Consider the following 26,583-nt stretch of genomic DNA (forward strand, 5'->3'; position numbering starts at 1 on the left):
TGGCTGAACAATGGCATCCCTGACACCACCATACAACTAGAAGGACGCACGGTCTTCCGCGCCGACAGAACTGCAGACTCCGGTAAGAGCAAGGGAGGCGGTTTGTACATCTACACCAACAATGCCTGGTGCACCAACAGTGATATAATTGATAGATCCTGCTCGGCTGATTTGGAATTCCTCATGGTAAGGTGCAGACCCTTCTACCTGCCTCGGGAATTCACGAATGTTATCATCACTGTGGTCTACATCCCACCACACGCTAATGCCAAACTAGCACTGAAGGACCTCTACAGGGCCATCAGCGAACAACAAACTGCGCACCCAGATGGAGCTTTTATCGTCGCGGGGGACTTCAATCACACAAACCTAAAAACTGTACTACCGAAATTCCACCAGAATGTCTCCTGCCCCACAAGAGGGGAGAACACACTGGATCAAGTCTACACGAGCATTGTAGACGCTTACAAGGCCATTCCCTGCCCCCACCTTGGGAAGTCTGACCACCTCTCCCTGTTTCTAGCCCCGGCATACAAACCGCTCATCAAAAGAGAACATCAATGAGAGCAGTGAAAGTATGGCCAGAGGGGGCAGTATCGGAGCTTCAGGATTGCTTCGAACGCACTGATTGGGGCATGTTTGCCCACAATGACATCGAGGAATACGCATCCACAGTGCTATTCTACATCAACAGCTGCGTCGAGGTCGTCATGACCCACAAAAATATCAGGTCATACCCCAACCAGAAACCCTGGATGAACGGAGAGGTCCGCTCACTGTTGAAAGCACGCGACGCAGCATTTAAATCTGGCGACGCGGCGGCTTACAGAGCAGCTAGGACCAACCTAAAAAAGGGTATCAGGACTGCCAAATGGAAACAGACACTGCGGATAGAGGATCACTTCCGCAACAACTCGGACCCCCGGCGCATGTGGCAAGGCATCCAGGCCATCACTGACTACAAGGGCAAAAACACCAGTCCCCCGGTCAGCGACGCCTCCCTCCCGGAGGAGCTTAACAACTTCTACGCTCGCTTCGACAGGGACAACAAGGAGCCGGCTACCAAAGCCTTGCCACCCCCGGAAGACCAGGTGCTCACTCTGTCGACCTCCGACGTAAGGGGCGCTTTACGCAGAGTGAACACACGAAAGGCTACTGGACCGGATAGCATCCCTGGACGGATACTCAAGGAATGTGCTGATCAGCTGGCTGATGTCTTCACCGCCATCTTCAACCTGTCATTGGCCCAGGCAGTAGTCCCTACATGCTTCAAGACCGCCACCATCATTCCTGTGCCTAAACAAGCGGCTGTGACGTGTCTGAACGACTATCGACCTGTCGCACTCACACCCATCATAATGAAGTGTTTCGAGAGACTGGTCTTAGCCCACATCAAAGCCAGTGTTCCTGCCTCCCTTGACCAACACCAGTTTGCCTATCGGGCAAACAGATCAACAGAGGATGCAATCACTACTGCTCTACACTCGGCACTGAATCACCTAGATGGTAAGGAGACCGACATCAGAATGTTGTTTATAGACTACAGCTCAGCATTCAACACTATCGTCCCCAACAAGCTGGCCACCAAACTCCAAACTCTTGGCCTGAACACTTCCCTCTGCAACTGGACCCTGGACTTCCTAACAGACCCCAGTCTGTCAAATTAGGCAACCACACCTCCCCCCCCCCCCCCCCCCCCCCCTGACCCTGAACACGGGGGCCCCACAAGGATGTGTGCTGAGCCCCCTCCTCTACTCCCTCTTCACCACGACTGTGTGGCTGTTAATGGTTCTAACACCATCATCAAGTTTGCAGATGACACCACAGTAGTAGGCCAGATCACCAACAATGACGAGTCAGCCTACAGGGAGGAGGTCCAGCATCTCGTGAAGTGGTGCGCCGACAACAACCTGGCCCTTAACACCAAGAAAACAAAGGAAATAATCGTGGACTTCAGGAAGTCCAAAGGCGGAAGTCACACCCCCATCCACATCAATGGGGCGGAGGTGGAAAGGGTGGCCAGCTTTAAGTTCCTCGGAGTCCACATCACGGAAGACCTCTCCTGGTCCCTCAACACCTCCTCTCTGGTGAAGAAGGCCCAGCAGCGCCTATATTTCTTGAGGAGGCTGAAGGGATGTAATCTGTCACCCCCGATCCTCTCTAACTTCTACCGCTGCACTATAGAGAGCATCCTGACAAACTGTATCACGGTATGGTACGGCGGCTGTAGCTCCCATGACCGGAAAGCCCTGCAGCGGGTAGTCAAAACTGCCCAACGCATTACCGGCACCCGGCTACCGACCATAGAACATATATATCAGAAACGCTGCCTACGGAGGGCACGGTCCATCATCAAAGACCCTACCCACCCCAGCCACAGTCTGTTCGCCCTCCTACCATCTGGAAGACGCTACAGATGCATTCGCACCCGTACGACCAGATTTAGGAACAGCTTCTTTCCCAGGGCTGTCATCCTACTGAACTCCACAAATAAACACTAAAGCCTGCACATCTGCCGATGCACTTTATTATGGTCATATTTATGCTAATATATATGTACAAATGTATGTTGAAATGTTTAAGTGTCCTAATCCAAATTGTACACTCTCGGGAGCCGCAAGCCTACATTTCGTTGTACTGCACTTGTGCACTAACAATGACAATAAAAGTTGATTTGATTTGATTTGATGTCTCCTGTCAAAACTAGAGGTTTATTCTGGAGTGATTTTTTTGTCACTGTGGAATGATTTGTGATGTTACTCAACCTCAGGTTATTTGGGGTTGTAAATGTCAATCATTCTAAAAAGTGACATGTTTTTCATTCAAGTATTTACTGAAAAATACCTCCCATTGATAGTTTAGATTACATTATATTTAAGATTACATAACCCCCTCACCTTGCAGTCAGGGCATGTGGCTGCAATGTTACTTGGGGATTTATTGTTTATCCCTTATGGAACTGTTAATCCAAGTTGGAATGCATGAGATAACATTAGAATAGGCTCTGGAATTATGTGTAGAAATCAAAACCTTAAATGAAAATAGGGAAAGCAGTAAAGAATGCTGTTAAAGTCTTGTAGAAGGAATTAGATCAGTTATGCAACTGGGCAAAGAAATGGCAAATGAAATAGAGGAATAGAATTTAAAAGCAAAGAAATCATTTATAAATCACTGGTTAGGCCTCAGCTGGAGTATTGGGGACAATTCTGGCCACCACACTTCAGGAAAGATGTAAAGGCCTTAGAAAGGGTACAGAGGAAGTTTACCAGGGATGAGGAACTTCAGTTACGAGGAGAGGTTGGAAAGGTTAGGACTATTCTCCTTGGAACAGAGAAGGTTAAGAGGTGACCTAATAGAGGTTTTCAAGATGATGAGAGGTTTTGATAGAGTAAATAGAGAAAAAACTATTCCCTCTGGCGAGTGGGTCATTAACCAGAGGTCATAGATTTATAATCTTTGGCAAAAGATCTAGCGGGGAGATGAGGAGAATTTTTTTTCACTCAGAGTTGTTGGGATCGGGAACGCTCTACCTGAACAGGTGGTGGAAGCTGATTCCATAAATAATTTTAAAAGGGAGTTGGACGGATACTTGAGGATGAGGAACTTACAGGGTTAGGGACAAAAAGCGGGGGTGTGGGACTATGTACGACGGCTCTTTCAAAGAGCCAGCACAGGCACGACGGGCCGAATGGCCTCCTTCTCTGCTTTAAGTTTCTTTGATTCTATGAAATGTAATACTGTATGTAAAGTATTGCTCATCGGATAAAGAATATGTGACATATGTATGCAATGAATAGAATATAATTAGCACAGAAAGGGACCAGTGAATAAAAACATATTTGACACTTCAAAATTTAAACAATGTGGGAAATACAAAAGCAAATAGAATGCCGGCATATACAGCCAGAATAGTAGATTACATGGCCGCAACAGTTATATTCAAACTTTACAATGCATGGGTCAGACCACACTTGATGTACTGTATTCACTTTTGGTTATCACACCATATGAAGGATGTATATGCATTGAAGTGGGTGCAGAGAAGTATAAGAATGATCCCAAATGTAAAAGGAAACATTAGATAAACTCAGGCTCTACAGTCTGGAGAAAAGGTGGTTAAAGGGGAAAACCTCAACGGGATACTTAAAATACTAAATGGAAAAAATAAGGCAAAACCCAAAAATTGCTTCAAAGTAAGTCCTGCTAGGTGGAGCAGAGGGCAAGATTAATGAAGAGTAAATTTAAAACAGGTATTAGGAAGAACTTCTTTGCTCAGTGATATATGCTTGGAATATCTGCCAAGTAAGGGAGGAAATTCAAAGTCAGTGGTGACATTCAAAGGTAGTTGGACGCTAGGCCAGGAGAGTTAGATACTAGAGGGTCAGGCTTCCATGGACCAAATGGTCTTTTCTCATCCTTGCCTGTTATATCCATGAAGGATCATTTTAAAACACTGCAACACTAGCTCATCGGAAGGGGTTTATGTTGTCACATTGATGGCTCAGTAAGTGCCCTGCATGATGTGATATCAAGTCACATAGACCAGAAAGTCTCACTCATGATCTCTGGCCTGTGTCGAGTCAGCTAGCTTCAGCATGTGGGGCACTATAAGTGTCCTCAGCATCCCTCGGCTAGGGAAGAGGAAATATCTGCTATAATTATTTTCCAGTGACCTCCTTCCTCCCTTGCTGGAAAGCATGGATATATGGAACCTATAGGATCAGGTATCCTCTATAATGACCCCCCTCTCGCTTTTTACAGCCAATCAACCCTTGCATGTTAAGAATGGCCACTGGGATGAGGTATCAAATGGCTGCAAAATTACACAAGAATCAACATGATTTGAATTACTGGACACAGCTGCTCATCAATTCACAAGAAATCTACTTTGATGGACTTTTGGTGCAATGGTCTTTTTGAAAATGTTCCTGTAGTGCTTGGAATGTGACTCAGCTGATTTTTATAATCACCATTAATGTAGCACAATGTCCCAGGGCACTTCACAAGTGGGACGCCAAGAAGGAATTAGGAGACCGCTTAAGGCAGGAGAATGAAGATGTGGTCAAAGAGGCAGACTTTCAGTAGCTTTTGAAGATGGGAGAGATGTGTACAAAGGACAGGGATTAACCACCTGGTCCATCGAGCCCCCTCAGGTATGATGCAGCCATATACGCCATTTACCTACACCCCCAAACACACAATCTCCTGGGAGAGGCAAAAAAAAACAGGCTCACTTTAGGAAAAACTCAAGGAAATCCCTCTATGACTCCCTAAGACAATGAAGCAAAGCTCCAGGAGACCAGTGTAATCCATCAATCCTTCTAATCCCAGCTAACCCTCTATAACTGGAAATGTCCTCTTCTCTCAGGAACATGTCCAGCTCCCTTATGAAAGACTGTAGGGAGTCCATACTCACTGCATACTTTGGTGATCTGTTCCAGAGTGCAGTAATTCTGTGAAAAGGAACCCTTCCTGACATCTAATTTAAATCTTTGCCTAAAGATTTAATATGCATGCCCCTTAGTCCTACCATCCCTATCTATCTCAAAACATCTATCCAGCTTGACTATCATTTTAAGCATCCCAATCATATAAATAACTTGCATTTATACAGCGCCTCTCATGACCTCAGGATGTCCCAAAGTGCATCACAGCCACCGAATTACTTTTTGAATTGTAATCGCAACAGCCAATTTACACACAGCAAGGTTCCACCAACAGCAATGAGTTGAAGGGCCATCTAATCTGTTTTAGCGATGGTGGTTGAGGGAAAGATGTTGGCCAAGACACCAGGCGAACTCCCAAGCTCTTCTTCGAATAGTGCGGTGGGATCTTTTATGTCCACCTGAGAGGGCAAACAGGGCCTCGGTTTAACGACTCATCCGAAAGACTGCCCTGAAGTGTCAGCCTAGATTAGGTTTTCAAGTTTCTGATTGAGGCAGAATGTCGTGGGTCGCAGCCCCAGAGGTGAGAGTGCTAACACTGAATCAAGGCTGACACCTGTACAACCCCATAACCTGTTTTTCTCCAAACTCCTGGAGTCTATCCTGATAACCAAGACTGGATAACATTTTGGTCACCCTCCTCTCCTCCTTCTCCAGGGACTCAATATGCCTCATCATGTGCGGAGACCAAGTGTGTGGCCGGACCAAAGCCTTGTCTAGCCTAATTATAATCTTCTTAGTTTTATATCGTATTGTTCTAGTAATAGTCTAAAATCAAATTTGCCTCTCACTGGCCATGTCATCAGACTGCACCTTTAACGATTTATTGACTATGACTCCCAGGTACCTCTCTTAGTCCTTAACTTTCAGCAGGTGCGGTTATATAGTATAAACATGTTTGGAGTGTCCCAAGCCTAAATGCATAGCACTGCACTTAACCACGCTGAATGTCAGCTCAATGGTGAGGCTGGGAGTCATTATCCCTACAGCACCCTCCACCCCTTCCCGGATCAGAAAGTCATGCTGGGATTCCCTAATAACTGCAACATTGCAAGCCAGAGGGGACTTTGGAAGAGAATTCCAGCATCCAGAGCCACGATCGCTGAAGTCTCTGCCACCTGGCGTGGTGAAGAAGGAAAAGGATGGCAAGTAGTCCATCGGAATGGTTAACCGGGCAGGTAATTGTGTCCTAGACCAGTGGCTGATGCCAACTAAATCTCGCCAGAAATAAGTTATTTATAAGTCTGGATTTTGCGGTCAGCGGCGAAGTGATGGAGCTTGCCGCTGACCTCAAAGAAAGCTTTCCCACAAAGATCGAGCAATCTCTGTGGCGTCGATTTTACCTCTCCCAGCAATAATTTGCATCTGACGCCAAGTCTAGGGGATCTCCAGCATCGAGCAACAGTGATATCATCAAGAGGGTGGGTGGCCTGTTCTGAGCTGCGAGATGGCTCCCAATAATCCTCAGCAAGTGGTTGCCAGGATGTGGATCAAAGGAAAAGCAGATAAAATGAAACTGAGGCAGAGAGGTTCCTCCCTCTTTCACTGTGTGAAATGCTTAGTTGCTGCTCGGTCCCTCCCGCTCTCCCTTCCCCTCAGTGGCCCAGTAATCATGGGGAATGGGGCCTGCGAACCCACTCTGTGGTCCAAACACATCAGCATGCCAATGAGCTGGTCCGGCTATGAGAAAACCTTTATGCTGTAAATAAAAAAGTACAATAATGTAAAACTATTTTTTAAAATTAATTAAAAAAATAGAGTAGCTTTCAATTATTTAATATGCCTCACTTATAGAAAGCCTGAGGTTCGGATCTTCATTCAATAATTCATTCCGTTTTTAACCTCTTCACATGTCACAGGCTAACAGCTCGTCTCCAAATAAAATAGGAAATTGGAGTCACTGTGGGATAGAGAAAATCATCAACATTTGTAGTATATGTTTAACAACTGTACACATTTGAAAGCAATTAAACCCCATAATTTAACTTTCAAGTCTCCTGTTTAAATCCAGTAAACACCATCTGTAAAGCATTGCAGTTTGTAATGTTTTCAATCAATTCATTCAGACGATTAAATCAGAAATTTCACAGCAAAATACATTTAACATTTTCATCCAGTCGAACACAACTTAAGGTTAATAAAAGGCAGGCGTATTTCCATTTCTGTGCTCAGAAATTAACTTTCACAAACTATCAAATACAGTAAACACCATCTGTGGAAACAGAAGTGGTGTTTTCAATCACTAACACATTCAAGCTATGAAACAGCAAATTTTCATGAAAAATGTTTTTATATTTGACATTTTTAGGCAAATAGACTCTACCCGAGTTTAATAAAACACATATGCCCGTTAGTCTTCACATATAAGATTTCACTTTCAAATATTTTCAGTTGTGTCTGACAGAAGTTTGTGTCAAATTTTAAAAATTATTCTATTCGTTTATTTTTAATTTAAAATGTTTAAACTCTGGGGGAATCTTAACTTTAAGGCCCTGAATTTGCAGGGTCCTGCCTCGGGGTGTTGAAGTGCACCTAGGGTAGCCAACCTTCCAGGATTGCCCTGGTGTCTCCAAGAATTAAAGATTAACCTCCGCGATTCTGCTGCGAGCAGCCCGGGAGAAAAATTCTAAGGACATAATAAAAAATGGTGCCTTTTTTTGTTCGTTTTCTTTGAACACTTTTGTTTATCAGTTATAAAAATATTGGAGAGGGGGAGAAAAAAAAGTCTGTTTGACGGGGCGGGGCAGTTGGAGGTCATGTGATGAAACCTCCAGGACTATGTCCAACCAGAGTTGGCAACCCCTGCGTGTGCCATGAACACAGCCGTAGAACTAGTTCCAAGTAGCAGGGACCGGGTCATTAACATTAACAGGCTGGGCAGCGCTCCCTGAAAGGTACTTCAGAGGTGCCCACCCCAATAGCCAGGAGGAAAATTGGAGTGATGCCATGCTGCTCTGAGGGTGGGCCTGAGGCCCAGTGCGGCCAGACGAGGTAAAGGCATTAATATTTCTAAAATGCTCCTAAATGAAGCATATGGACATTTTTGGTGAGGTAATCGATCACCTCTGGAACCATTATCTTTACCTAGTGGAGTCCAGGGGCCTTTTCTCAGCTCACAGGAGACCTCATATGAACCCTCAGCTTAGTGAAAGCTTCACAGGCCTAATTGGCAGAAGACTTATAGTTAAAAATGAAATTCGTGATTGCCTCCAACACTGTTTTTCACAGGAACAATGACAAATATCTCTGTCATTCTTCATGTGATTATCCCAGGACATTTTTCAACTTCACACTCCCAGTGAGGAGTCGTACCCGCTGGCAATTGAGCATGATTTGCTGATTATACTGGTTGGAAAACCCTGTACAGCATGTGCCCAAATTTCAGATCTGTGCTGTAATGTGTAAGGCTCCCCGCCAGCAGCACCAAATGTCAGCCATGGCTCAGTGGGTAGCACTCACCCGAGTCCGAAGGTTGTGTGTTCAAGTCCCACTCCAGAGACTTGAGCACATAATCTAGGCTGACACTTCAGTGCACCACAGAGGGAGTGCTGCACTGTCAGAGGTGCTGTCTTTTGGATGAGATGATAAAACAAGTCTCCCTCTTCCCTCTCAGGTGGATGTAAAAGATCCCATGGCACTTTTCAAAGAGGAGCAGGGGAGTTCTCTCGGTGTCCTGGCCAATATTTATCCCTCAACCAATGTTAGTAAAATAGATCATCTGGTCATTTATCTCATTGCTATTTGTGGGAGCTTGCTGTGCGCAAGTTGGCTGCCACATTTCCTACATTACAACAGTGACTACACTTGAAAAAGTACTTCATTGGTTGTAAAGCGCTTTGGGACGTCCTGAGGTTGTGAAAGGCGCTCTAGAAATGTAAGCTCTTTCTTTTCTCATACTGTCCTCCTTCGTTGCTTCACTTTCTTCAGTCCTTGGGGTAAATGCTTCTTTTTCCTCAGTCACTGGGATGGAGCAAAGTACTAGTTGGCTGCCGCTCTAGTCCACATGAGCCAACAACATCTGCCAGTGGCAGAGATGCTGTGACAGGCCTGGACTTTACGACTGGCAACGTGCAATTGCACTGCTGTCTGGCTCCTGCTGTCACTGATCTACTGAAGGATGACGGGCTACAAGAAGTGATTAAAAAAACCTTTTCATCCCTCAAGGACCACAGCTGGCGGTTAGATTTGACATCTACTTCAGGGGTTGGTGATGGGAGCTGATGTGACAGGTCTGGGAAAGCTGGATCGGGGGTGACTTTGTTATGTCTGGTCAGAGGGCAGGAAGAAGCCATTAATAGAGGAACCGTTGCAGTGAGCTATTTGAAAAGGTTGGGTGTGTGTGTGAGTGAAGCAGTAGGGAAGCAGATATGTTACGGTGCGTAGTGTGGGTCATGTGTCTCAACGTATTAGCCCAGACTTTCCTGTCAAAATAACAGTGAGACTAATGGCAGCCCCCCCCCCCCCGTTATTTATGCACAAATGGTACAGCAACATCAAGCGAGGAGATGCGAGGTTAAACTCAAATATCCAAAAGTTGCTGTCCGTGTTACACCACTCCGCCGTTAGCTTCACAAAAACGACATCTCGTTCTCTGCCTCACCACTGAAAGGCATTGAATGTCATGGAGTTGCTGCATTTGCACAGTAGATACGAACTAAACTCACCACAGAAAGTTAAGTCTTGTCCATTCCAGTCTAAGTACCCTTTTAATGATGTGATAATGCTAATTACTGACACTCAACCTCTCTGGCACTGAAAATTAACTATTACAAGTGTGGAGTCTCATTCCTTCAGGTTTGAATTGATGTCGGAGATTTTAAAAATGTAAAATTTTCTTTTTTCCTTTCTCTTTTTCTCTCTATCCAATCTTTCTTTCCCTCTCTTTATTTCTCTTTCTGTAGCTGATTTCACAATCCTTCAATCTGACTGGTTAAAAGGATACACAGTTGCTTGACCTGTTCACTCAGGTCCCAGAGGTCTGGTTTCCCTCACTGCGACTTTAATCAGCTCGCACTTTCAGCAAGTTGCCACGCAAAAAAATTAAAAAACCTAAAGGTGCAAGGGTGGACGCCATTAGATGGCCTGTTACAGCAAAATTTGGCCCATTGTTTAAGTTACATACAGGACTTGAAGAGACCATTGCAGCCAATTCAAACAGTCCCAAAGTTAAAAAAAAACTCACTCTACTCTATTTTCCTACCCTTTCAATTACTTTCTGTCAAATATCTATCAGGCACCCTCCTGAATTTGCCCTGTTCTATATGTTCGACCAACCTCTGTGTAAAATACAGTAGTTAGATCCAAACTGTCTGTTCACCTTCCCTTTTCTGTGCTTGAGTCCTTGGTGTAGAGTTTGTGATTATGTCAAATGTAATATTAGCATTCAACTTAACTATACCCCATAGAACCTTAAATAGCTCATTGATATGTTCGTGGCATGGGCCTCCCCGGAATTCCTCTTATTGCCCACTTCCTTTCCCTTTATGACAGTTAATCCTGCTCTCCCTCACAATCACTCACTATCAGCAGCTTGAAAGGGAGCGAGCACGATCATTACTAAAGGAGCAATTCCTATATGTGTCTGTACTCACTACCCTGGTAAAAGTAAAATGGTAGAACTAGCTAGAGTTCTGGAAATAAGGAGGAAATGGAAAAGACAGGATACATGTCAGAATATCAACAATGGTAGAATTTTGACATTGGTATGAATGCTGATATTACACACTCTTCAGTCTTACCTCACAGTTGTTTTAGGTAGAATCATAGGATCAGGAGTCGGCCATTCAGCCCCTTGAGCCTGTTCCGCCATTCAATTAGATCATGGCTGATCTGTAACTCAACTCCATTTACCAGCCTCTGCTCCGTATCCCTTAATACATTTGCCGAACAAAAACCTATCGATCTCAGTCTTGAAAATTTCAATTGATCCAAAATCCACAGCCATTTGGGGAGAGAGTTCCAGATTTCCACCATCCTTTGTGTGAAAGAGTGTTTCCTGATTTCACTCCTGAATGGCCTGCCACTAATTTTAAGATTATGCCCTCTTGTTCTGGATTCCCCCACCAGAGGAAATAGTTTCCCTGTATCTACCCCGTCGAATACCTTTATCATTTTAAACAGGTCGATTAGATCACCCCTCAACCTTCTGAATTCAAGGGTACACAAGCCAAGTTTATGCAACCTGTCCTCACAATTTAACCCTTTAAGTCCTGGTATTATTCTGGTGAATCTGTACTGCACCCCTCCTGTTGTGTATGTAATATGTGTGCTACTTTGAACCTATGGACAGGACTGCACTACTTGTTGGGCGTAGTGATACGCAGTACCACTCCTGGCCATAGGGGTATAAATAGTACTGTGGGTACTGATCTCCCCTCAGTTCCCGCCTGTGGGCATGAAGTAAAGACCTACGTATAGTCCCTACCTCCAACCAGTAAAGACCTGTTTTATTGTTACTGATTAAGTCTGAGTATTAATTACTTGAACAACTCACAGATTTAACACTGGCGACGAGTCTGATTCGGACCCTGCGGCAGTCACTCCACGGCAGCTTCGTCCACAGCCAGGACGTTGCAGAGAGGTTTCCACCCTCTCCACCCCACTGGAAGACATCCTGACCTCGGAGCCTCCATCGGCGACCGTCAGCTTCTTCTCCAGCTTGGTGGTGGGTAAGCCGTTGTCTGAGTCGGGCAGCGACGCGACAGGCAGTCGACCGTGTTGGCCACACGAACGGGGCTGGGGGAGCTGGAGGAATAGGGCGCGAGAGCCGCTTCGAGCGGGTGGCGTTTCAACGGAGCGATCGCATCTCCTGATAAGAGCCGAGAGCCGCTTCGCGATCCAGCGATCGCATCCGCTGATAAGGGCCGCACTCGGGCGATCGCAGCGAAGATAAGGGCCGCACTCGGGGGCTGAAGGGAGACGGCGTCGGGGGACGGGTGAAGACCGCCAAGCGCGGGAAAACCGCCATTTTGTGGGCGGAGGACGACGGCAAGAGCGGGAAGCCGCCATCTTGGATAGCAGTAAAAAAAAAAAAAATCTGAGAAATTGCAAATCTACAATGCCTAAACACGGGAATATTAGCACCTTTGATAGTGACCTCGAAGATTGGGCCATATATGTTGAAAGAGTAAAAAATTATTGTAAGGCCAATAAAATTCGTGACCAAGATAAAGCTCTAACATTATTAAATTTAATGGGTGCAAAGACATACGGGCAATTGAAACACCTGTTATCACCAGATGAACCGGCGGATAAGACGTTCGATGAGATTGTTACTGTCCTGAAAGATCATCTAAACCCCACGCCGCTGATGCTAGCGGAACGATTTACATTTTACGACAGAAGGCAGCTACAGCATGAAAGCAATGCTGATTATTTGCTGGAATTGCGTAAATTAGCGAAATATTGCCAGTTTGGAACGGGACTGACAGAGGCACTTCGAGACAAATTTGTGTGTGGTTTATTTAAACAGGATACACAAAAGCGACTGCTCGAGGAGAATGAGCTGACGCTTGAGAAGGCGGTCACTATGGCAGCAGCACACGAAGCCGCAGCGAGAGGCACGGCAGTAATGCAGCTACGGTCACCGGAGCTCAGTGCACACAAATTGGGTGTGAGTTCTGGCAAATGTTATCGTTGTGGAAAGACAACGCATGATCAGAACCAGTGTTGGTTTAAAAACCAAGAATGTAGAACTTGTGGTAGGCTTGGACATATAGCTAGAGTATGCAGGTCAGCGAAGAAGACCAGCAACAAGAAGTCACCGCAAGGAAAATATGCAAAGGTACGCAAGGTGACCGAACAGGAGTCCGATTCAGACGCTAGCAGTAATGAACTGGCTAGCTTAAGAGTACTCAACGCTGGTAAGGGTGCAGACCTCCAGACAATTTGGGTCACTCTTCAGATAGAAGGAGTCCAAGTAAAACTGGAATTGGACACTGGATCGGCATTGACGGTCATAAATAAGAAAGATTACGGAAAGTTATTCCAACATATTCCCCTACAGGATACGGGGATTATATTGGAAACATACACGGGGCAAAGAGTGTACCCCATCGGGAAAATAGAGGTTGCAGTGGTCCACAAGGGCGAAGACAGTCAAATAATGGACTTATATGTGATATCTGAAGGAGGTCCTCCACTACTAGGACGGGAGTGGATTAGGAAAATGAATATGGACTGGCATTTCCTACAAACAGTAACGAGTGAGAACTCGGTGAAGATAGTCGGCCCAGACTCTGGAACGGATGATGGTAAGCCCAACTCAGGTGCAAAAGACAAAGTTTCAGCACAGAATTCCACTGAGCAACAACAACATAGTTTAACTGTGGATTCTGAGTCTGGCAAGTCTACTGATGTGCCCATTTCTGAGGGACACCGGGCTCGAACTCAACTCCATTTCAAACTACAACAGCAATTAGAACAAATGCTTCGCCGTTGTGAGCAAGAGTTGAATGCAACGAAAGAGTTCTTTGATATAGAGTTGGAGAATCTGGAAAGACAACAGAAGCAGCTGATGGAGAAAATGGAACAGGAGCACACAAAACGTCTGATGTCAGAGGAGTTAACGGTCAGCCAACTCCTGCATATGCTGAAGGACAGGACTCTGAAATGGGAAAAACTTGAACACGAACTTCAATATTCAAACGAAAGGGGTTCGGAGCTCTCAAAGGTTATTGGAAGAGCTGAGGTGGCAACACAGACTGAGATGACTGCAACAGAGCAGCCCTTGGATGCCAAAAGTACGCTGACTCACGTCAACATAGAACAACAGACCGCTGAAACAGCTGCTCCGGTAGAGGGATTGCATAGTCCGATCAATCAATCTCCAAAGGAAGTTGAAGTATTAAAATCACAAATGAGGTCACTAGTAAACGACTTGCTGAAAGCCCAGAAAAAGCTGGATGCAGAGGTACACATGAAGAAGTCTCTTCAGGAAAGATGTCTGGATTTGGAACAAGAGCTGGCTAACGTCCAGCTGGGTATGGAGGAAATAGACGACCCTCTCACTGGTCTAGCTCAGGACGACACCGAATATTACTATGACCTGGTGGACGACACCGAATATTACGATGTCCTGTCCTGCCCAGCTTGTAACTTCGACTCCCAAAGTGCAGAAATCATGGAGGAGCACCAAAAGTCTACGGAACATCGGGAGAAGCTGGCTCTACGACGGAAACAGGAGGAAGAGAAGGAGGAACTGCGCATGCAGCTGGCAGCTGTGGCAGCTGACAATGGAGCCCAGAGAGTCTCCAAGAAGCAGAAAAGGAAAAGTAAAAACAGAAGATGACCCATCTGAACCATTATCACCTCTACCAGATCACACACGTGGTCCCTCCGAACGGAGCCAATTCAGTTCGGAAGTTCAAACTGTTAAATCCATGGAAGGACTATTGAATGAGTCACTCCAGCAACGTGAACCGACTCCACCACAGAGATTGAATCTGTGAACTGTTTTCCGCAGAGACTGAATCTGTGATCTGTTTTGACATGAAGTTATCTATGTATCTATGTTATTCTGTTATGTAAACCTGAAGTTATATATGTATATATGTTATTACGTTATGTTAAATGGGGAGATGACTGTAAAGCTAGGAAGGGAGGAATGTTGTGTATGTAATATGTGTGCTACTTTGAACCTATGGACAGGACTGCACTACTTGTTGGGCGTAGTGATACGCAGTACCACTCCTGGCCATAGGGGTATAAATAGTACTGTGGGTACTGATCTCCCCTCAGTTCCCGCCTGTGGGCATGAAGTAAAGACCTACGTATAGTCCCTACCTCCAACCAGTAAAGACCTGTTTTATTGTTACTGATTAAGTCTGAGTATTAATTACTTGAACAACTCACAGATTTAACACCTCCAAGGCCAATATATCTTTCCTGAAGCTCGGTACCCAAAACTGAACGCAAATGGATCTGACTAAGGCTGAAACAACTGAAGCATCATTTCCTCACTTGAATTTCAGCCCCCTTGAGATGAAGGCCAACATTCAATTAGCCTTTGTTTATCCCTGGACCATTCCCCATACAAGAGGATTTTGCCCATAGAGAAATTCAGCTGGCTTTTGGAGTGGAAATCTTGTGTAGTGGGAGCAGGAAACTTGAGATGGAACCTGCTTCCACTGGGATTCCAGCTCTTTCTGACATGGAAGGAAAATTCTGAAAGGGGTGGGTGTCTCTCCTGCCCGCTCCCTCCCTATCCTGATATCACTTGCTTCTCCAGAAAACTCTCCAGTTACATCTCCTATACAGCCAGTGGCAAGTATAAGTACATGAAGTTGGTGTACTTGTCATACAGGGTTGTATGTGGGCACTACAATGCTGCATTCAAATTGCAATGAGAACGATTGCACTTTACGTATCGGGGCTGCACCAGTGAAGCAGCAACAACCCTTTAGATCTCCGGCTAAACTGGCCTATACCCCTCCGCCCGTCGACATAGTGACAAGACTGCTCCAAAATCCCACCGGGTTTTCAGGGCCAGCACCCCGGTAATGCCGGTGCTGGTGGGAGCACCGCCCTAAAATTTAAATGACCCTGTCCCCTGGATATGGGATGCGGTGAAGACAGGGCCAGAGTGGCCAGTGGAAGTCCTGCCCTGCTGCAATGGCACTACTGCAATTTGTAGGCTTTTCTTTTTGGATGCATTTGCAAAGTTACTACATAGTGACCAGAGCAATTTCCCCCTCATAGCCGTTAACTAGTAGAATTACCCAAGAAGACTGACTGAATAAATGAGTTAGTAAGATGAAATGCCACAAATGGAAAAGTGACGATTTTTTTTTGCCCTCACGCCGAGACATCCGTTAGGCAGGTTTGAATCATCTGAACACCTGCTGTGCCATTGTGTGAAGCCCATGTATGGTGCTTTGAGACACTTAGATCAGTGAGCAAGCACTATGGCCTAGAAATTCACTGGCCTTAGCGCCGCTTTTGAGGCGCTAGAGGGCCTAGCGGCGAAGTTATGGCCAGTTTTGAAATTGACAGGGGCCCTAAATCGGCGTTAGGCCGGTAGCGCTGCGCCGGCACCGATGACGTCATCGGTGTGCGCAGCGTCCCGGTTGCCATGGTAACCCGCCCGAACTCGGAAATTGAGTTGCGGCCGCCTCGCCCGTGGCAGCCGCAAGCAACGTTCTGGCAGAGGTGCCTTACAGAACGTTGCGCCGGCGCATTAAAGGCCCCGCGGCGGCCGGCCGCTTTCCCGCCGCCCGCCTGGCCGCAGCTCCCTCCCCGGACTCCCCCCCCCCCCCCCCCCCCCCCGGAACAGAAGCAAGCCCGGCACTTGTCCGAGGTGCCGGGCTCATTTTTAAAAAGATTATCGCGGGCCGCGGCCGGGTGCAGGCAGCTCCTCCTTAAGGGAAGGAGGAGGCCTGCACTTCCCGAACCTGCCGCACCGCAGCGGGCGCCGCAGCGCCGGAATAGCGCCGAAATTCAGCGCATAGCGCCAGTTTTCAGGCGCTAACAGCTTTCAGCAGCGCCGGCAGCCGTTTGGGCGCAGAAGTAGTGAATTTTTGGCCCGCCCAGCGCGACTTAGCTCCGGCACTAACTTCCGGCGCTAAAGCCGTCGCTGCGCCAAAACCCAATTTCTAGGCCTATGTCTTTTAAACAAGGAAACTAGGCTGTAGACAGGAATACGGTGGCACATTAAGTTTTATCAAGCGTAAACAATAACTATAAATTCTTGCAAGTCACTAGTAAGAATCTTCTGTTGCTATTCACTTTCTGCGGTAGTGGAGCCTTTCTCTCTGCTGCACACCACGTCGCCTAGTTTTGCATCAAGATTTTTCCCAGTAGGAACAGGAGTAAGCCATTCAGCCCCTCGAGCCTGTTCATGTCTGATCAGTGCCTCAAATCCACTCTATATAAAATAAGCTCCACAACAAAGTGCCCAGTGAGAAGTTCTTTTCTTCTGAGAAAGTGACCTCAATAAAGCTTTGAATGGCATATTGCCTTCAACTGAAATCATCTGAGGTTTGCTCTTTGGGGCAGAGGGCATGGGTGACATCTTATTACATGGAAAGACTCTTTGGCACCTGGAATGTTCAGGTATGCTTCAACGTGACAACTTTCATTTACCTGGTGGAGGAACGACTCAATGAAATCACATCTCATTGATACCCTTAAGATGAGTATCTCACGCAAGTACCGGGGGGGGGGGGGGGCGCGGGGTGGCGGAGGGAGAACAGGGAGAATTTAATAGGTTACATAAGCGCAAATCTATCCCTATTTGAATCAACAGTCAAATGTAACCTGAAGTTGCTGTACAGTAAAACAGTCTACTTGATGGCTACTGCAGCAGAAAATCTACATGAATCAGCCCTTTGTATGTGCCAACATAGAAGGACAGTACTTCTACCTTACTGAAGTTTCCTTATAAGCTAATGGCCAAATTGTACTTATCCTAGGAATTTAGCATCATAATTCCTTGCTCTGCTATACGTCAGAACTGCAGCTATCTGAACACTGATGAGTGCAAAGCCTTATTCATAAGAAACTAGATGCCATTATCCCTGCCTTTCTGGTTTACAGGAGGGACTCTCTGGAAATGGAGGAAATGGGTGTGGGTAAAAAGGACAAATCCCAGACAGACTGCATCTAATTCCTGCTTAAACCTAAAAGGAAAAAAGTGGGAATGGCAGAAATCTCCAGTCTGAGACAACACTAGAGAAGGAGATCCCCTCTGCGTTGTGAAAATGTGACTCTACAACAGAAGAGGTAAACTTAAAGGGCAAAGCCTGGCATCTTCCCTGTGGGACACCTGACTGGCCAATCACACATGAACATGGAGGGACATGTTGGAAAACAAAAACTACTGCACCATTATCTTTCAAGAAAATTATTTTTCTTAATTGTTTTCTTAGTCTGCTGAAAACAGCGTAGAGAGGGCAACAAAAGTTATTTCAAAAAGCAGCCGGAGTTCAATAGTAAGATGCTTTCTTGTCAGGAATCTGGAGAAAGTAAACACGCTAATTATTTGAGTGAACCTTGTAATAAAATCTGCTTGCTGTGCTAGCTGTCTTCAGATTAAAGTTGGGCTGTAATTACACCACAGAAGGAAGAAAGGTAGCTTAGTCCCAATCCAGACCATTTATGTAAACTCAGCCTTCTTGTCAACGTTGCTCTCAGGTTGCATGAATGCAAACCACAAAAATCATCTCTATGAACAAAATAGAGACAGTGTCAATTTACAGACTTGATATCCCATATACTGCTACTGTCATTGTGTGCTTCACTGTTCAAGACTTTTGTAAGTCCTAAGGTTAAAAAGAAACTTATTTTCAATTGCTTTTCTCAGCATGAACATGACAAAGGTGCAAAATTAATGAAAAGAGCATGCAGGCATGAGACAGATACATTTTGCTGATCGCATTTTATTACAAAAACATACTTCGACCTTTGGTTGGAGCTATCAACAGATGCAATCACAAAAAGGCAATTTTTGGGGGATGTACAGTTTAACAAATAATGCATTTATTAGTTTTATCAAGTAGTAAACAAATTATCTATTTACTATTATAGCATTACACAGTTAAGTGGGGTACCTGTCTGTAGTTATCAACCTAGACTTTCCCAATAAACAGGGAATCCCTAAAGAAAAATCAACAGTAACAAAAAATGGTGAGAAAAATATCAAATCTTGATTGTATAATGTGTAAGGTACAACATTCTGCACAAGTTTCCACTGACATTTTAAAATCAAACTAACACCTTTTTCACAATTCACAAATAGGAGCTTAGATGATTTACTATATTTTTTTAAGCTACTACATTGTTTGCACGGCCTCGGGCAAAATCTTTATCCTTACAATTGCCCTGCACGGTGATAAATTGGACTATTATTCTGACATGGCAGATCTATCAGACAGGTTATAAAGTGTTTCTCGCAACACCTGCAGTCTCATTCCCCCCCCCGTCCTCCAAGTGTAGGGAAAAACCACAGGCCACCACTGTGGCGCCATCCCTGGTTGTGTCCAATCAATACGGCCTTATTTCCTGTCCATTTGCTGAGGTCACAGCAGCAAATCTCATTAATTATTTCTACCCTTGCTGCCTCCAGTGTGCTTCTGGCATGACAAGGGAAAACTGTTTGACCTTTCTGCAAATTTGTTTGCAGCCATACAAGGGGAGGGGGATAAAAGCCCTGCTAACCTGTGATTAAAATAACAGAATCTTTCCCCATCACTCGGCAACATTTCAATAGGTACAAAATCTTAATTATTTTGAAAGGAGGATTAAGTAGCAGGCCTCACTGACATTTTATCCGCACGATTCATGACCGTTTGATTTCTCTCTGTGCAATTCCACCAGTCAGAATTTGGTTACAGCATAAACAATGTTTTCCAGAGTTGATCTGGCTTCAGAAGTAGGAAAGCATCGGAGTGCTTCCAATGCCTGGTTTCCATGGTAATGGCATAAATCAAGAGATGAACTCACACCTTTTCCAGCCTTGATTATTCGATGCAACTATAGCAAGCAGAAAAATAAAGGATCTGGGTAAGTGCATACACGAAAAACGTTAGTCCAGAATATGTACCTGCATACTTAGTCATTTATATAAAAAAACACTGTCCAGTTTGTCTCCAGCACACCCAATGATATAATACATACACACTACCGTACTATTCCTATTTTCAGTAACTTTAAGAAAGACGAACATATTAATCAGTTCAATCAACAGGTTCTGAATGTTCTCAGAAAATAAAGCTTTTACCGACAGTTGCCAAGAAATACCCACAGTGCATTATGAGGAACTTTAAGATACATTGCCATTAGTAATCCTAGCTGGCTCAAAATACAGTACAAAACTGTTAAAATGCACATCTGTGCAAAGCAATTTCATGTGTTGAAGGAACATTCCAGAAACCTGAGTGTTCGCAAAGATTAAAGTTACTAATTTTTAAAAAATATTATTGGAAAATTACAAGATATAGAGAGCTCAATCAAAAGAAACAGAAAGCTATGTACCTTAAACAGACTTAAGAAACACATCCAGAATTACATTAGTCTACAAAATCTGAGTAATTAAATTATTCATCAAAATATTTACTTTTATTTACTTGCAATTAACATATTCCATATCAATTAATTTGAATAAAATCAGCTGTATTTCACCTGAATCAGGAACTTTAAATAAAAATCCTTAAGATGCTTTTAAACGGTTTCATTTAGTTTATGGTGATTCTTTTACATACACCTTCTAAAGAGGGTTTTGACCCTAAACTGAGTTTCCAACCCCATATTCTCTCCATCACAAAGTCTGCCTACTTTCACCTCCGTAACATCACTGACCTCCGGCCCTACCTTATCTGAGGAAGGATATTCTTGCCATGGAAGGAGTACAGCGAAGATTCACCAGGCTGATACCTGGGATGGCAGGAATGACGTATGAGGAGAGATTGGGTCGATTGGGCTTGTACTCGCTGGAGTTTAGAAGAATGAGAGGGGATCTCATTGAAACTTATAAAATTCTGGCAGGACTGGACAGACCAGATGCAGGGAGGATGTTCCCGATGGTCAGGGAATCCAGAACCAGGGGTCACAGTCTAAGGATAAGGGGTAGGCCTTTTAGGACAGAAATGAGGAGGAATTTCTTCACCCAGAGAGTGGTGAACCTGTGGAATTCTCTACCACAGAAGGCAGTAGAGGCCAATTCATTAAATATATTCAAGAAGGAGTTGGATATATATTTTTTTTATTCATTGTGGGCGTCGCTGGCTAGGCCTGCATTTAGTGCCCATCCCTAATTGCCCTCGAGAAGATGGTGGTGAGCCGCCTTCTTGAACCGCTGCAGTCCATATGGTGTAGGTACACCCACAATGCTGTTAGGAAGGGAGTTCCAGGATTTTGGCAAAGCGACAGTGAAGGAACGGCGATACAGATCCAAGTCAGGATGGTGTGTGGCTTGGAGGGGAACTTGTAGGTGGTGATGTTCCCATGCGTCTGCTGCCCTTGTCCTTCTAAGTGGTAGAGGTCGTGGGTTTGGAAGGTGCTGTTGAAGGAGCTTTGGCGAGTTGCTGCAGTGCATCTTGCAGCCACAATGCGCCGGTGGTGCAGGGAGTGAATGTTGAAGGTGGTGGATGGAGTGCCAATCAAGCGGGCTGCTTTATCCTGAATGGTGTCGAGCTTCTTGAGTGTTGTTGGAGCTGCACTCATCCAGGCAAGTGGAGAGTATTCCATCACACTCCTGACTTGTGCCTTGTAGATGGTGGAAAGGCTTTGGGGAGTCAGGAGGTGAGACACTCGCCGCAGAATTCCCAGCCTCTGGCCTGCTCTTGTAGCCACAGTATTTATATGGCTGGTCCAGTTCAGTTTCTGATCAATGGTAACCCCCAGGATGTAGATAGTGGGGGATTCAGCGATGGTAATGCCATTGAATGTCAAGGGGAGATGGTTAGAGTCTCGCTTGTTGGAGATGGTCATTGCCTGGCACTTGTGTGGTGCGAATGTTACTTGCCACTTGTCAGCCCAAGTCTGAATGTTGTCCAGGTCTTGCTGCATATGGACACGGACTGCGTCAGTATCTGACGAGTCTCGAATGGTGCTGAACAGTGTGCAATCATCAGCGAACATCCCCACTTCTGACCTTATGATGGAGGGAAGGTCATTGATGAAACAGCTGAAGATGGTTGGGCCTAGGACACTGCCCTGAGGAACTCCTGCAGTGATGTCATGTGATTGAGATGAATGACCTCCAACAACCACAGCCAACTTCCTTTGTGCTAGGTATGATTCCAACCAATGGAGAGTTTTTCCCTTGATTCCCATTGACTTCAGTTTTGCTAGGGCTCCTTGATGCCACACTCGATCAAATGCTGCCTTGATGTCAAGGGCAGTCACTCTCACCTCACCTCTTGCGTTCAGCTCTTTTGTCCATGTTTGGACCAAGGCTGTAATGAGGTCAGGAACTGAGTGGCCCTGGTGGAACCCAAACTGGGCGTCAGTTAGCAGATTATTGCTGAGTAAGTGCCGCTTGATAACACTGTCGACGACACCTTCCATCACTTTGCTGATGATTGAGAGTAGACTGATGGGACGGTAATTGGCCGGGTCGGATTTGTCCTGCTTTTTGTAGACAGGACATACTTGGGCAATTTTCCACATTGCCGGGTAGATGCCAGTGTTGTAGCTGTACTGGAACAGCTTGGCTAGGGGCGCAGCTAGTTCTGGAGTACAGGTCTTCAGTACCAACGCTGGAATGTTGTCAGGGCCCATAGCCTTTGCAGTATCCAGTGTCTTCAGCCGTTTCTTGACATCACGTGGAGTGAATTGAATGGGCTGAAGACTGGCATCTGTGATGCTGGGGACCTCAGGAGGAGGCCGAGATGGATCATCCACTCGGCACTTCTGGCTGAAGATAGTTGCAAATGCTTCAGCCTTGTCTTTTGCACTCACGTGCTGGGCTCCACCATCATTGAGGATGGGGTTATTTTTGGAGCCTCCTCCTCCTGTTAACCGTTTAATTGTCCACCACCACTCACGACTGGATGTGGCAGGACTGCAGAGCTTTGATTTGATCCGATGGTTGTGAGATCGCTTAGCTCTGTCTATCGCATGTTGCTTCCGTTGTTTGGCATGCAAGTAGTCCTATGTTGTAGCCTCACCAGGTTGACACCTCATTTTTCGGTATGCCTGGTGCTGTTCCCGGCATGCTCTCCTGCACTCTTCGTTGAACCAGGGTTGATCTCCCGGCTTGATGGTAATGGCAGAGTGAGGGATATGCCGGGCCATGAGGTTACAGATTGTGGTGGAATACAATTCTGCTGCTGCTGATGGCCCAAAGCGCCTCATGGATGCCCAGTTTTGAGTTGCCAGATCTGTTCAAAATCTGTCCCATTTAGCACGGTGGTAGTGCCACACAACACGGTGGAGGGTATCCTCAACATGAAGACTGGACTTCGTCTCCACAAGGACTGTGCGGTGGTCACTTCCACCAATGCTGTCATGGACAGATGCATCTGCAACAGGTAGATTGGTGAGGACGAGATCAAGTAGGTTTTTCCCTCTTGTTGGTTCCCTCACCACCTGTCGCAGACCCAGTCTGGCAGCTATGTCCTTTAGGACTCGGCCAGCTCGGTCAGTTGTGGTGCTACCGAGCCACTCTTGGTGATGGACATTGAAGTCCCCCACCCAGAGGACATTTTGTGCCCTTGCTACTCTCAGTGCTTCTTCCAATTGGTGTTCAACATGAAGGAGTACTGATTCATCAGCTGAGGGAGGGCGGTAGGTGGTAATTAGCAGGAGGTTTCCTTGCCCATGTTTCTTAAGGCTAAAGGGATCAAGGGGTATGGGGAGAAAGCAGGGACAGGGTACTGAACTTGGATGATCAGCCATGATCGCATTGAATGGCAGAGCAGGCTAGAGGGGCCGAATGGCCTACTCCTGCTCCTATCTTCTATGTTTCTATGTTACCTCATCCATACCGTTGTCATCGCCAGACTCGATTGCTCTGCTGGTTGACCTCCCATCCTCCATAAACTTCAACTCATCCAAAACTCCGCTGCCCATATCCTATCCCGCACCAAGTTCTGCTCGTCCATCACCCCTGTCCTCACTGGATCTAGAGAGTCCTTCAACAACTCAAATTTTAAATGTTGACTCTTGTGTTTAAATCCCTTCATGGTTACGCCTCTCACTCTCTCAATACCTCCTCCAGCACTGAAACCTCCCCCCCCACAGAATTCTCCATTCCCCTCTGCCTCTCCACTGTCCCCAATTCCTTCATGACCTTCCTTAAAACCCACCGCTTTAAGCAAGCTTTTGGTTAGCCCGCTATCTTTGGCTTGGTTAATGTTTTCCTCCCACCTCTGAAGCACCTTAGGGTGTTTTATAATGTTAGAAGACACTATATAAATGCACATTGTTATTACTTTAAACATTAAAAAAAACTGAGGTGTAAATATCAGATCACAACAAAAAAAAGATTTTTTTTCACTTTGACCAATCTAATAGTGCTAATATGTAGGGCAGGCTGCTTAACGTTTTGCTCAGCTCCAACTCCTCTACAATTCTACAGTTGTGGATTGCAACAATCACACAAAACAAATCAATGTTTTGAGGTATTCAGAATTGAACAAAGTGACTGTAAGATGCTTTAAAAAAAAATCTCATTTGGACAGAAAGTAAAGTTAGAGAGTTGTAAATCTTTGGAATTCTCTACCCCAAAGAGCTGTGGATGCTGAGTCGTTGAGTATATTCAAGGCTGAGATCGATAGATATTTGGACTCTAGGGGACTCGAGGGATATGGGGATTGGGCGGGAAAGTGGAGCTGAGGTTGAAGATCAGCCATGATCTTATTGAATGGCGGAGTAGGCTCGAGGGGCCGTATGGCGTACTCCTGCTCCCATTTCTTATGTTTTTATTGATCATTCTGTGCCAAAAGGACTTGCAAATCTCAGTCAGAAATTTGCCTTTTATAAACTTACACCTGTGTTCCCTCGTCTTACTCTCACAATTTAATTTAAAGCAGTTTTCAGGATTGACACTTTCCATTCTGTTAACTATCTATCTATAGTAAAAAATCTTATGTTTGCGTTCACTTCCTGTCATTTTTTTCCCATTACAAAATCCACAATGTCTACACTTATAATGAAAACTGCTCTATAATGAAAATTTGTCACACTGTAATTAGGGTTGCATATAGTGACACCACTATTCCCAGCCAGAATAATGAGAGGGGTGCAAGAGCAGAGGGACCTGGGGGTGCATATTCACAAATCATAGAAAGTTACAGCACAGAAGGAGGCCATTTCGGCCCATCGTGTCCGTGCCGGCCAACAAAGAGCTATCCAGCCTAATCCCACTTCCCAGCTCTTGATCCGTAGCCCTGCAGGTTACAGCATCCCAAGTGCACATCCAAGTACTTTTTAAATGTGGTTAGGGTTCCTGCTTCTACCACCCTTTCAGGCAGTGAGTTCCAGACCCCCACAACCCTCTGGGTGAAGAAATTTCCCCTCAAATCCCCTCTAAACCTTCCACCAATTACTCCCTGGTTTTTGACCCCTCTGCTAAGGGAAATAGGTCCTTTCTATCCACTTTATCTAGGCCCCTCGTAATTTTATACATCTCAATAAGGTCTCCCCTCAGCCTCCTCTGTTCCAAGGAAAACAGACCCAGCCTATCCAGTCTTTCCTCATAGCTAAGATTCTCTACTCCCGGCAACATCCTTGTAAATCTCCTCTGTACCCTCTCTAGTGCAATCACATCTTTCCTGTAATGTGGTGACCAGAACTGCACGCTTTGAAGGTGGAAGGGCAAGATGATAAAGGAGGCTGAGAAAGCGTATGGGATACTGGGTTTGTAAATAGGGGCAGTGAATACAAAATCATGCTAAACCTTTACAAATTTCTGGTTAGGCCTCAGCTGGAAGTATTGTGTACAATTCTGGGCATCACACTTTAAGAAGGATCTTGGAGAGGGTACAGAGGAGGTTTACCTGGATGATACCAGGGATGAGGGATTTCAGTATATGGCGAGATTGCAGAAGCTGGTATTGTTCTCCTAACAGCAGAGAAGATAAAAGGGGAGACCTAATAGAGGCATTCAAAATTATGAGGGTTTTTGATAAGAGCAAGTAGGGAGAAACTGTTTCCTCTGGCAAGTGGGTCAGTAGCCAGAGGTCCTAGATTTAAAATAATTGGGAAAAGAACCAGAGGGGAAATGAGGAGAAATTTCTTCACACAGAGGGTTGTTAAGATCTAGAACGCACTACCTGAATGGGCGGTGGAATCGGATTCCATATGAACTTTCAAAAGGCACTTGGATATGTACCTGAAGAGGACTAATTTGCAGTATTATGGGGAAAAAGCTGGGCTGTGGGACTAATTGGACGGCTCTTTCAAAGAGCCGGCACAGGCACGACGGGCTGAATGGCCTCCTTCTGTGCTGCAAGATTCTGTGAAACCACCGTCCTTTTATCGGGAGAGAAGTTGCTTTCTGTTTTCTGCAGATTGTAGAGACTCTTTTTAAATAGACTCTGTAAATAGACTGCGTTTACTTTGCTGTTTGCTGAGTAAATAAACTTTGTTTGCTTTGCTTGCTGTAAAATACATTGTTTGCTGTATGTCATGCCATAAGTCCCGCCCCACCTCCAACTCATGGGCTGAGACAGTGGTGTCAATAGACACTCCGTGTAAT

General features: G+C 45.4%; 1 protein-coding gene across 3 annotated transcripts in view; it reads right to left on the bottom strand.

The window, feature by feature from the left end:
• Positions 1–18,795: 18,795 nt before the first annotated feature.
• The window catches only part of pdss2 (prenyl (decaprenyl) diphosphate synthase, subunit 2), a 284,488-nt gene continuing 276,700 nt past the window's right edge, over positions 18,796–26,583 (bottom strand). For all 3 annotated transcript variants that reach the window (XM_085997754.1, XM_085997756.1, XM_085997753.1), the window contains one exon: positions 18,796–19,913. In XM_085997754.1, coding sequence (XP_085853880.1) covers positions 19,758–19,913 — 156 coding nt within the window. In that variant the 3' untranslated portion in view covers positions 18,796–19,757. The remainder of the gene's footprint in view (positions 19,914–26,583) is intronic.

The sequence above is a fragment of the Somniosus microcephalus genome, chromosome 9 (genome assembly GCF_052327205.1).
Source record: "Somniosus microcephalus isolate GS21.2 chromosome 9, FLI_Smic_1.0, whole genome shotgun sequence".
In the NCBI taxonomy this organism is placed as follows: domain Eukaryota; kingdom Metazoa; phylum Chordata; class Chondrichthyes; order Squaliformes; family Somniosidae; genus Somniosus; species Somniosus microcephalus.